The 13,739-nt window shown below is 32.3% G+C and overlaps 3 protein-coding genes across 3 annotated transcripts; 1 reads left to right on the top strand and 2 right to left on the bottom strand. All coding sequences in view use genetic code 12, as the record gives it.

Annotated features, from left to right (window-relative positions):
• Nucleotides 1–166: 166 nt before the first annotated feature.
• TRA1 (histone acetyltransferase) lies at nucleotides 167–11,758 on the top strand (the record flags this gene model as incomplete). The annotated part of the gene is made up of 1 exon (XM_049410529.1): nucleotides 167–11,758. The coding sequence occupies one exon, from the start codon at nucleotides 167–169 to the stop codon at nucleotides 11,756–11,758; it is 11,592 nt and encodes a 3,863-aa protein (XP_049265840.1).
• A 130-nt stretch (nucleotides 11,759–11,888) lies between these two features.
• Nucleotides 11,889–12,604, bottom strand: J8A68_000813 (uncharacterized protein; the record flags this gene model as incomplete). The annotated part of the gene is made up of 2 exons (XM_049410528.1): nucleotides 11,889–12,299; nucleotides 12,362–12,604. The coding sequence occupies 2 exons, from the start codon at nucleotides 12,602–12,604 to the stop codon at nucleotides 11,889–11,891; spliced, it is 654 nt and encodes a 217-aa protein (XP_049265839.1).
• A 315-nt stretch (nucleotides 12,605–12,919) lies between these two features.
• Nucleotides 12,920–13,611, bottom strand: J8A68_000812 (phosphatidylglycerophosphatase; the record flags this gene model as incomplete). The annotated part of the gene is made up of 2 exons (XM_049410527.1): nucleotides 12,920–13,324; nucleotides 13,402–13,611. 2 exons carry the CDS (start codon nucleotides 13,609–13,611, stop codon nucleotides 12,920–12,922), a joined length of 615 nt encoding a protein of 204 aa, XP_049265838.1.
• Between the last annotated feature and the right edge of the window lie 128 nt (nucleotides 13,612–13,739).

Below are 13,739 nucleotides of genomic sequence, written 5' to 3'. Positions count from 1 at the left end.
TCAGAGTATCTCCTAATTGGGACACAGATCACGTGAAAAATGATTTTCCAGGGTAAATTGAATTTCCTGCAATAATTTTTTTTTTTTTCAAATAAGATTCATTTTTTTTACAACCATAAACAATTGGCACTAACAAATCAGAGAGAGTAAGAAACAACCACCAGTAATGTCATATACAGCACAGCTAGACGCGTTTGTATCTAGAATTAATGACAATAAAACTGATTACACCAAACAACATTCAATATTATCAGAATTATTAGATACTATAGAAACATTTAATGGAGCCGCTGAATATGAATACTTTTTAACTCATTTAATCCCAATCTTTAATAAGACATTGAATGATACTCCCATTTCATTTATTAGTTCATCTCCTGAACATAAATTACGTAATTCTATATTAGAAATACTTCATAGATCAATTATGAATGAAACTTTTCAACCTTTTGCTGAAGATATTTTAAATACTTTAACTAAAATATTAATTGAAGAAAATGAAGATAATGGGGTATTATGTATGAAGATTATTACAAGTTTACATAAAGCTTATAAATCTAAATTAGCTGATAAAGTTAAACCATTTGTGGAAATTATTGGACAAATCTATGATAATATGCCAAAAACAGTTCAAGAGGTTTTTAATCAAGATACAACAACAACAACAGCTGATGAAGAAGAACAAGACAAATCAACAACTGACATTTCACCATTTGAAGAAACCCCAACAGCTTCTAATAAATCATTGAGAAAAGCCATGTTTTCTTTCAAAACATTAGCTGAATGTCCTATAACCATGGTTTCATTATATTCATCTTACAAAGCATTAGTTCAATCGTCCCTTTCAATCTTTTTACCCAAAATAATCACCATATTGACATTGCAAGTTGAACAACAAAAGCAATATAGACAAGAATCACCAAATCAAATAGTCACTTCCATTTCCCCCAAAATTACTAATCGTCAAGCATATTCTGATTTCATCTTGGGACAAGTCAAAGCTGCTTCATTTTTAGCATATGTGTTTATTAGAGGATATGCCAATCAATACTTAAATTCTGAACAATCAAAATCAGTCCCTGATGTGATCTTACGTTTATTACAAGATTGTCCTGCTGAATTATCAGTTGCACGTAAAGAATTATTACATGCCACAAGACATATTTTATCTACTCCCTTCAGGGTTCAATTCATTCCCCAAATCGAATTATTATTCAATGAAAAGATCTTAATTGGTGATGGATTAACTTCTTATGAAACTTTAAGACCATTGGCATATAGTACAGTTGCTGATTTTATTCATAATGTGAGAAATGAATTAACACCAAAACAAATCTGGAGTACTGTGAATATTTATTGTGATTTATTAAAAGATGATAGTTTGGCTTTGACTGTACAAATCATGAGTGCGAAATTACTATTGAATTTAGTGGAAAGAATTATGAAATTACCTAACAAATTGGAAGGAAGACAATTGTTTTTGATTATTATTGATTCTTATGCTAAGAGATTTGAAAGCTTGAATAGGAAATATAAGTTTATTATTGCCAAACATAAGGAATTTGAAAGAAAGAAGGGATTGAAAGAAAAAGAAGCAAAATTGGCTATTGAAAGATATTCTAAGAAACAACCTGAAAGTAAATTAGTTGATGAGGATAAAATGGATGTTGACCAGGAAGAAGTTGTGATTGATGAGGATGAAGATAAGATGGATGAGGACAAGAAGATTGAAGAAGAAGAACCAGAAAAGAAAGAAGAAGAGGACGATGAAGAAACTTTCCCACTCGATTTATTCAATATTGATTCTCATTCGCCAATTGCAAGTTATCCAGTTACAAGTAATACTGATTTATTGAAAGATGCAAGATACTTATTTAAAACATTGATGACATTTTTGAAATCAGTTATTTTCGGGTTGAAGAACTGTAATCCACCAGTTCCACCACAACCTACACCAGATCCAAAGAATCCAGGTCAACAGGTCAATTATGATAAGTGGAATGATTCAGCAAAATTAATCTCCTACGAAGAAGTCAATATCTTAAGAGCATTATTTAGGGGTGGTATAACTTGTCTTAGATTCTTTTCAGTGTCCAAACCAAAACCATCAATCCAACAAGCTAAAGCATTCGATTTCTCAACTGGTGGACCAAATTTACCAATCACTTCATCAAAAGAAGAAAAAGATTTAATGGAAATCTTTGCCACTATTTTCATTCATGTTGATCCAGCTTCATTTAATGAAATTGTTAGTTCTGAATTACCATTTATGTTTGAATCAATGTTGGAAAATGCAGCTTTGTTACATTTACCACAATTCTTTTTAGCTAGTGAAGTTACACTGGCCAATTTTTCAAGTATTTTGATTTCATTCCTTCGAGATAATTTAGATCAATTGGGACTGGCAGATTTGATTAAATCAAATATCTTGATTCGATTGTTTAAACTTTGCTTCATGTCGGTTAATTTATTTCCCACAACTAATGAAACTGTGATATTACCTCATTTGAATTATTTGATTTTGGAATCATTGAAATTAGGTACAAAAGCTGAAGAGCCAATCGTATATTCATATTTAGTTAGGATTTTATTCAGAAGTATTAGTGGTGGAAGATTTGAAAACTTATATAAAGAAATCATGCCAATTTTGCCTGTTTTATTAGAAAATCTCAACAAAATGATTGCCAACACCAGAAGACCATATGAAAGAGACATATACGTTGAATTATGCTTAACTGTCCCTGTTAGACTTTCAGTCCTTGTCCCCCATCTCAACTACCTCACACGTCCATTAGTATATGCATTGAATGGATCGCAAGAATTAGTCAGCCAAGGATTACGTACTTTCGAATTATGTGTTGACAACCTTACTGCAGAATATTTCGACCCCATGATTGAACCAGTTATTGACGACATTATGGCAGCATTATGGAAACATTTAGAACCAGTCCCTTATCATCATCAACATTCTCATACTGCTATTAGAATCTTGGGTAAATTAGGTGGAAGAAATCATCGTCATTTCAAACCAGGGGAAAAATTAGCAACTCAATCTGAATTGGATCAAGAAGTTAAAGCATTATTCACAATACATGGATTGAATGGACAAGTACCTATTTCGATCACTCCTGGGGTTGAATCAGCTATTAAATTGTTGGAAGATGTTAGGTTGAAGGAACATTATAGGATTAGTGCATTTAATTATTTAGCTTCCATTTTGAAGTTGTTCATTAATAATTCGAGAATAGATGAAGGATTTGTGGGATATATCGAACAAGCTATTGAGGTTTTAAAACTGGATAAATTGGAAGATCATACAGGAACAGATCAAGAAGCTAATGGCGGTAGTAGTGGTAGAATTAATGGAATGGAATTAGAACCTTCAGGAATTAAAGATCTGGCTAAATTAGATAGACAACAGAAATTATTTTCGAAATTGTTAGAAATGATGTTTTATTCAGTTTCGATTCCAGAATTGAAACAAGAAGCTAGTGAATTGATTGATGGATTAACTACTCATTTTACATTACTTCATTTGGGTACTTCTGTAATTGACCGTATCAAGAAAGAAAGAAGGTTTTCGGTGAATGATAATGAAGGAAAAGCCTATATTAGTGAAACTGTTTTCTTGAATGGGTTGAATTATGCATTAAGTTTCTGGGATAAGGAAGTTAGACAAAAAGGGATTGATTCAATCAAGAAGATTTATTCAACTACAGTTACTATTTTTGGTGGATCAGAAGAATTAGCTTTGTATTCTCCAGTTTTCAGATCGATGTTTTACAAGTTTACTCATTGTTGTTATAATGAATATTATTATGCTAAATTAGGTGGTATCTTAGGTCTTAAAACAATGTTTCATGATTTGGGTATACCTGCAAAATGGTTCTTTAAGAGGCAATTTGAATTGGTAAGATCAATCTTTTTTATATTGAGAGATACTCCAGAAACCGCACCACATGAAGTTCGTGAATCTGCTAAAACATTGGTTTTGGAACTTTTGAAAACTTGTAATACTGGAATCACTAAGGAAACTGTCTTGGAAAAACCATTTCAAACATTAGTCGGGGCTTTGGTTTATGATTTAGCAAGTCCAACTCCAATGGTTCGTGAAGTTGCTCAACAAGCTTTGAAAGTCTTATCTGAAACAACTGGTGTTCCAATTGCTTCAATTATGGGTCCATGTAAACATTTATTATTAACACCTATATTTGGAAAGCCATTGAGAGCTTTACCATTCCCAATGCAAATTGGAAATATAGATGCAATTACATTTTGTTTAGCTTTACCAGATACATTTTTGACATTTAATGAAGAATTGAATAGATTGTTGTTAGAAGCTTTGGCTTTGGTTGATGCTGAAGATGAATCATTAGCTAATGTACATCGTCTTTATGAATACCGTACTTCAAAACAATTGATTGAACTTAGAGTGGTTTGTATCAAATTGCTTTCATTAGCTTTAACAAAACCAGATTTTTCGTTGGGATCTTTAGCTGAAGCAAGAATTAGAATATTGGGGGTTTTCTTCAAGGCATTGTGTAACAAATCTACAGAAATCATTAATGCTGCACATCAAGGATTAGCTTCAAGTTTGCAAGAGAATGCAAAGTTACCTAAGGAATTATTACAGAATGGATTAAGACCTATGCTTATGAATTTATCTGATCATAAGAAATTGACTGTGTCGGGATTGGAAGCATTAGCTAGATTATTAGAATTGTTGATTTCTTATTTTAGAGTTGAAATTGGTAGGAAATTATTAGATCATTTAATGGCTTGGGCTCAGATTAATACATTAAGACAAATTGCTGGTCAAGATTTAGAAAATAATCATACGGTACAGATTGTGATGGCCATTTTGAATATTTTCCATTTGTTACCTGCCAAAGCATATACTTTTATGGAAGAGATTATCAATACTTTACAATATTTGGAAGGGCATTTAGATCGTCATCAGGATTCACCATTTAGAAAACCAATTTCGAAATTTTTGAATCGATTTGCAGAAAATTGTATTGAATACTTAGTTAAGAATTTCAAGAATAGAAAATTGGGAAATATGTTGGCTATGATTGCTGGAATGGAAGGTTGCGAAAATATTAGAAAGATGGCAGAAGATAAAATTACAGTTTTAATGGATGATATTACCAATGAATCTGATCAAGAATTGAAAGTTATTAAATTTGCCAATATGATTGATTTATTGGAATCTATAACTAAGCATGATAATAGCTGGTTTGACAATCAACGTGAATTATTATTGAAGTTATCAAAAATCGTGGAAGATATATCAGATATTAGAAAGGCACCATTGATTTCAGCAGCTCATTTCCAAAGTGATCAAGGAATTGAAAAGTTACAGAGTATTATTGTGAATTATGTGACTAGAAACCCACAAGAATTTGATATTGTGTTTATGATTGTCGATCGTCATTCTAGATTGAAGTTGAAGATTTCTGATGTGGTAGAGAATTATCTTTTTAATGATATTGTTGCAAGCAAGGATATTGAAACTAGAGAGAGATTTTTGAATAAGACTATTGAATTTGTGAGTGAAGCTGATCCATGTTTGAAATCCAAGATTTTCTTTTTGAAGAAAGTATTCAATCCAATTTTCATTTATGAATATGATAAGAATGGGAAAGTAGATGCATTCTTTACTAAAGAACATCCAGAATGGTTAGAGAAATTAAGCAATAATATTTGGAAATCGACCCAGGATATCATTACTGATCATTCTTCAGGTTCGATGGATAGTTATAGATATGCATTACTTGAAGTGGCAGCACTATTACTTAAATTAGCACCAGCTTTCATTAGTGATTTACGTAAAGATATTATTAAGTTCAGTTGGAATTATATCAAGTTGGAAGATAATATTACTAAACAAGTTGCCTATGTCACTACATCATATTTCATTTCTGCTTATGAGACTCCAGCTAAATTGGCTACTCAAGTGTTTGTGGCACTTTTAAGAACTCATCAAACTGATTCTAGACATTTGGTTAGACAAGCTTTAGATATTTTGGCTCCTGTTATGTCCGAAAGAATGAAGGATACAGATACTCCTGAAAGTTGGTTGAAATGGCCTCGTCGTATTATTTCAGAAGATGGATTTAACGTGACTCAAGTTTTGAATGTGTATCAATTTATTGTTCAACATCCAGATTTATTCTTTGTGGCTAGAGAACATTTCATTTCAAATATTATTACTGCTATGGGGAAATTGACTATTCTTGCTAATCCTGCAATTGAGAATCAAGTGTTGGCTATTGAATTGGCAGAATTGATTTTATACTGGGAAAGAAAAGCCAAATCATTGAAAGTGGAAGAGGAAGTGAAAGATGAAGAAAAGGTTGAAGAAGATCAATTGGAAGAAATCAAGGATGAAGAAGGGGAACAACAGCAACAAGAGCAGCAATCTCCTGAAGAAGACTCAAAATTGAGTGATGGGCATGACTTTATTACTTCTCCAAATTATTCAATTCCATTTGGTCAAAGAGAAGCATGTGTAACTTTCTTGATCAGATATGTTTGCATCAGTCCACAAAGAGCTTCAGAAAGTGAATTGGGTCAAAAAGCATTAGGTATATTGTATGATTTATTGAGTCCTGAACATTGGCATGAAGTGTCTGTTAAGCTTAGTTTCTTTGAAAAGTTCTTGCTTTCGAATGATTTGAATTCTAATAATTTACTTGGGTATTGCTTGAATGCATTGGAAGTTTTAGGTGTTGTTTTGGAATGGAAGAAACCAGAGTGGATTGTATCTAATCTTTCTTATTTGCAGAAATTACTTGAGAAATGTATCAGATCAGATAATCATGATATTCAAGAGGTTTTACAACGTGTATTATCTACTGTCCTTAAAGCCATAAATGATCAAAAGGAATCAGAAGAAGAGGAAGAGGATGAAGAAGAAGATGTTAAAGAGTTTATTTCATTGTTGACTTCTACGGTCTCTGAAGATTTGGGAGATATGCCATCAGTTGCTGCTGGTGTTACGTTATCATGGACATTGGCCAACTATAGACCTTCCACATTGGATCCATTACTTCCACTGATTATGAAAACATTTAGCAAACTTTGTAAGGATCATATTACAATTACTCATCAAGGATCAAAATCATCATCCTCTTCTTCCAAGGAAGCTTCAAATTCCGAATATGAAGCCAAGATGACTACTAAATTACTTGAAAAAATTCTTAATTTATGTTCAATGAGAATTTCAAATTTGGGAGATCAAAGAAGAATCTTTTTATCATTGTTGGCACAATTAATTGAACGTAGTTTGGATAAGGATACCCTTGAGAAGATTATCAAGATTGTTAAGAATTGGGTATTTTCAAGAACTGATTTATTCCCAACCACTAAAGAAAAGGCTGCTATTTTATCCAAGATGATGGTTTTCGAAATTAGAGGTGAACCTACATTATCTAAAGAATTTTATCAAATCATCGTTGACATTTTTGAAGATGATACATTTAGTTGTACTGAACTTACTGTCCGCATGGAACAACCTTTCTTAGTGGGAACAAGATCTGCTGATGTTTCAATTAGAAGAAAATTAATGTCAATCTTGAATAATAGTTTGGAAAAAGATGTGGCAAAGAGACTATATTATGTTATTCGTGATCAAAACTGGGAGTTCTTAGCTGATTATCCATGGTTGAATCAAGCATTGCAATTGATATTTGGTTCGATTAATTATGGAAAGATTATCAAACTTATTGATGGAGAAAACCAATTGGCACCATTAGAAGCTTATCCATTACCAAAACCAGAACACAAAATGGATGTTGATCATTCCAATGATGAATTAAACCAGTTATTGAACAAACATTCTGAATTTTTGAAATCTGTTGGAGATATTAAGGCTGGTGATATTTTAGAATCTTTAATTGATATGTTCTATCAAAGTAGTGATACCATTCATAAGACATGGGCTAGTATTTTCCCAATTGTATTTGCATCAATTCCTCGTTCAGAACATTTAGATTTCACCAGATTCTTAGTAATTTTGTTATCAAAGGATTATCATACTCGTCAAATAGATAGTAGACCAAATGTTATTCAATCATTATTGGAAGGTGTGGCTCGTTGTGATGGATTACAATTACCACCATTTGCAGTCGAATGTCTTGCAGCTAATTTTAATGCCTGGTCTCAAGGTATTCATATTCTTGAAAAGATTGATGAAGAATCGGTAAATGCAAATGCAGAAGTTCGTGAAGTTACTCAAGATGCATTGGCGAAATTATATGCTACTTTGAAAGAAGATGATATTTTCTATGGATTATGGAGAAGAAGAGCCAAATATGCTGAAACTATTAGTGCTTTATCATATGAACAAATTGGACTTTGGGATAAAGCTCAACAATTGTATGAAACTGCTCAGATCAAGGCTAGAAGTGGTGCATTACCATATGGAGAATCAGAATATGCACTTTGGGAAGATCATTGGATTTTATGTTCTGAGAAATTACAACATTGGGATATTCTTACTGATTTAGCTAGACATGAAGGATTTTCTGATTTACTTTTAGAATGTGGTTGGAGAGTTGCTGATTGGTATAATGATAGAGAAACTTTAGATCAAACTGTTAAGAATGTTATGGATGTTCCAACTCCACGTCGTCAAGTATTCGAAACATTCCTTTGTTTACAAGGGTTTGGACAAGAAAAGGAAACGTTGCAAGATTTATCTAGATTATGTGATGAAGGTATTCAATTAGCATTACGTAAATGGCATGGATTACCACAAAGATTTAATAATGCTCATATTCCATTATTGCATACTTTCCAACAATATGTTGAATTCATGGAAGCAAGTCAAGTATATGCAAGTTTAGTTACTACAAATGCTCAGAATTTGGATGTTAAATCACAAGAATTAAAGAGAGTATTGCAGGTTTGGCGTGAAAGATTACCTAATATTTGGGATGATATTAATATTTGGAATGATTTAGTTACTTGGCGTCAACATGCTTTCCAAGTTATCAACAAAGTATATATGCCATTTATTCCAATTTTACAACAATCAAATGCTGGCGGTAATGCCAATTCGTATGCTTATCGTGGATTCCATGAAATTGCTTGGGTTATTAATAGATTTGCACATGTTGCTAGAAAACACAATATGCCAGAGGTTTGTATTAAGGAATTAACTAGAATTTATCAATTACCAAATATTGAAATCCAAGAAGCATTTTTGAAATTGAAAGAACAAGTTAAATGTCATTATCAAAATCCAAATGAATTAAATACTGGTCTTGATGTTATTAGTAATACTAATTTGGTTTATTTTGCTACTCAACAAAAGGCAGAATTTTTCACATTGAAAGGGATGTTTTTGAATAAATTGAATCAAAAAGATGAAGCCAATAAAGCATTTGCTACCTCAGTTCAAATTGATCTTAATTTACCTAAAGCATGGGCTGAATGGGGTATGTTCAATGACCGTCGTTTCAAAGAAAATCCAAATGATATGGTTTATGCCAATAATGCAATTAGTTGTTACTTACAAGCTGCTGGTCTTTACAAGAATGGTAAAACAAGGAAATTATTAGCTAGAATCTTGTGGTTGATAAGTTTGGATGATGCTTCAGGTACATTAGCACAAGCATTTGAAAATTTCAGAGGAGAAGTTCCAGTTTGGTATTGGATTACATTTATTCCACAATTATTATCTTCATTATCTCATAAAGAGGCTAAATTGGCGAAACAAGTATTGGTTAGAATTGCGAAGAGTTATCCACAAGCATTACATTTCCAACTTAGGACAACAAAGGAAGATTTTGCTGCTCAACAACGTCAAGCTATTGAAATTGCTCGTCAACAAGCTGCTGCTGCTGCAGCCGCTGCAGCAAGTCAAGATGGTAAAACAGAACAACCAACTGATGGAAATACTGAAACTGCTGCATCTCCGGTTAGAGCAAGAACTCATTCACCACAAGTATCACCTACTCAACAACATCAATCACCACCACAAATGCTGCAATCATCACCACAACCACCACGTCCACAATCCACCCAAAGCAACAGTAGCAATATTCAACAATTTAGAAATAACATTCCAAATTCAGTTCGTCAACCATTGGAACATGTTGAAGAGATCATGGGTATTTTGAAGACTGCATATCCATTATTAGCACTTTCATTGGAATCATTAGTTGATCAAATAAATCAAAGGTTTAAATGTACTGCAGATGAAGATGCGTATAGATTAGGTGTTGCATTACTTAATGATGGTGTTCAATATTTGAATAGATTAGGAAATCCACGTGATGATGCTAAATTACCACCAATCACTGAAGCTAATATTACAAGATTTGCTGAAACTGTGTTACCTAAACAAATCCGTGCAGAATTTGAAAAAGATTTAGTTATTGGTAAACCTAATTTGGAAACTTATATTATTAAGTTAAGGAAATGGCGTGATAGATTGGAAGATAAATTAGATCGAAGATTTTCTGAAGTTAATTTAGAAAACTTATGTCCACATTTAAGTGAATTTCATCATCAGAAATTTGAAGAAATTGAAGTACCAGGTCAATATTTGTTGAATAAAGATAATAATAGTCATTTTGTCAAGATTGAACGATTCTTACCTACAATTGATTTAGCTCGTGGAACTAATGCTTGTTATAAGAGATTAAGAATTAGAGGACATGATGGTAGTTTACATACATTTGCAATTCAATTCCCAGCAGCTCGTCATTGTCGTCGTGAAGAATGTGTTTTCCAATTGTTTAGAATTTTCAATGATAGTATTTCAAGAAAAGTGGAAACTCGTCGTCGTAATATTCAATTTACTTTACCTGTTGCAGTACCATTATCACCTCATATTAGAATTGTGAATGATGATCCAAAGGATATTACATTACAAAAGGTCTACGAAGATTTCTGTAAGAAGAATGGAAAGAGTCGTGATGAACCATTTATTTATACGATTGAGAAATTAAGAGCTGCTTATGATCAAAGATTACCAAAACCAGATTTAGCCAGTATTAGAGTTGAAATCTTAAGTGCAATTCAATCATTATTAATTCCATCTACAGTATTAAAGAATTATTTTATTGAATTATATCCTAATTTTGAAGATTTTTGGTTATTCCGTAAACAATTCACTTCACAATATGCTTCATTTATTTTTACTACTTATATGATGTGTGTTAATGCTAGACAACCACAGAAGATTCATGTTAATATGGGATCAGGAAATGTTTGGACATCAGATATGTTACCCTGTAAGATGCCAAGTAAAGCCAATACCACTTCAAGTGGTGATGCTAATGGTGGTGCCGCACCTGCCAAACCAACACCAATTTTTGTTAATGCTGAACAGGTTCCATTTAGATTGACTCCAAATATTCAAAAATTAATTGGTGAAAGTGGATTAGAAGGAATTTTGTCAGTATATGTTGCATGTATTGCTCGTGCTTTGATGGAACCAGAATCTGATTTAGAACAATATTTAACATTATTTGTTAGAGATGAAGTGATTTCTTGGTTTGCTCAACATGATAGATCTAGTCTTAGTGTTAATGGTAGTAGTGCAAATGCTGCTGCCAATGATAACCAAATTCGTGATGTTGTTAGGTTGAATGTTGATAGTATTATTAAGAGAGTTATGACGATGGGTCATATATCTTCTGGATCTGGGGTAGCTACTCAGAACATTTTAGAATTGATTTCACAAGCTGTTAATCCACGTAATTTAGCAGCTGCTGATACTTTATGGATGGCATACTTTTAGAATGTCAATTTGTTATTGTTATTATTATTAAATTTGTATATTATTGTTATTTGTGATTATTGTATATTTGTATATTATTATATTAATGTTTTATTGTGTTATTAGCCTTATAAATAGAGAGGGTAATTTATTACAACAGATAATACTTCCCTTGTAAAGTCATATATTCTTCCATTGAACTTTGAGAAGATTCATTTAAATTCTTAATCACTCTTCTATCAACTTTATTAGCTATATACTCCAAAGCTTTTGAACAAATGATAAACAACATAAATACACTCGTGGTAGCCAATGTTGTAACACCCATTGCTAATATATTAAACACATTAATATATGTATCCACTCTAGTCTGGACAATCCCTCCAGGATTCCTCTTTTCAACCTGAAACATCTCCCCAGCATTCAAACTCTGGACAACAGCAACGATATTGAAAACTAACGTTATTAATTCAAGAATAAATGAACCAAATATGCATCGAAGGGAAAGTAATGTGGGGATAGTACTTGAACACAACGGGAGAATCAGACAATTCACGACAAACTAGAACAAGCAGGGTTAGTAAAACATCAAGTAGAAATGAGTCCCAGGGGTAGTACACATACCATGATCAAAGTATATAAACAAGTGACAACACAAATAGGAGGTCGATTTTCAATATCTTCCAAAGGAACAGATGCATATACTAATATATATTGAATCAATAGAAACCCAAAATATAATCTGAAAAGATTCTTGAAAGCTGATAGGTTATATATGCTGTAAATATTATCGACAATTGTGTTATTACCAACATCAATTCTTTGACCTTCTGGAATGGGGGGATCAAATAGGACGTTATGTACCATTTTTTGTTGTACTATTGTTATTGATATTGGATGTTCTTCATGTGAGGTGTGAGTAGGATAGTAATGCGGTTGCAGTATATATATATTAAGTTATATATAATCTAATATATGAATCTATGGTAACTTCTTCTTCTATAAATTTGTCTTTGTGCTAATTGCAAGTATAAATTGTCATTCAAATGATTGCGAAAATTTTGCAATTGCCTTAGAAAATAAAAACACCAATTAATTTATTTGGTAGCATATCAAATATTATAAAACATAAACATCTCTCGTCCATACATTCTGGAGAAGTTTCACTTAATTTGGGGTAGGTTATTCATTTGGAGTAGGTGGAACCCAAGGATTTTCAGGTCTAGTCCCCACTAATCTTTCATAAACCTGTCTTTCCAATTTTGGAAAAACCTTCTGACTCAATTCAACCCCTTCACATACCCAAATCCCCCAACTTCCCATCATATTTGCCATCATCATATCCGTAAACAATCTATCCCCAATTATAACAATTTCCAGAGGTTTAATATCAAATTGAGCAAAATATTCTTTGATTTCAGGTAAACAACCTGGTTTTTTGGTTGAATGTCGTAATACAGTTACCCCAGTGTCTGTTTCTAATTTGAGGGCTTGGACATGATCTATATCGTCATTTGTTCCTGCTGAGTTGCTGACGATTAATAAATGTTCTTTTGGATATGTTTCTTTAAGTTTATTCCAAGTGTCCTATCAAATTGTTAGTATATATTATATTGTTCACTATCAGAACGATATTTTGGGATAAAAAAGTGGAGGGGACATACTTGATAGGCAGGCCATACCTTATCATCGTGATCTTTGGCAAAGCAATTATCTTTATCCAATACAACTCCTTTTATCTGACTGGTTGAGTTGTTTGGAATTGATATTGGAATTGATAATTGATCAAATGATTTGATTATTGAATGTGGTAAACATAAACTTGGATTATAAAGTAATCGACTAACATTTAAAGTGGCACTAACATTAAACATTCTTTCTCTCTAGTCTCTCTTTCTCTATTCTTTATACTCTACTATAAAGATATAAATATATATGGTGGATGGATGGTGTATTTACTATCGGATTAATTGATTTTGATAATGTGGAAAATTTTTTTGAT

Source organism: Hemisphaericaspora subhashii (genome assembly GCF_019202705.1).
Source record: "Hemisphaericaspora subhashii strain CBS 10753 chromosome Unknown scaffold4, whole genome shotgun sequence".
Taxonomy (NCBI): Eukaryota; Fungi; Ascomycota; class Pichiomycetes; order Serinales; family Debaryomycetaceae; genus Hemisphaericaspora; species Hemisphaericaspora subhashii.
Note: the sequence above shows the minus strand (reverse complement) of the source record. Positions and strands in the feature narration are given on the sequence as shown.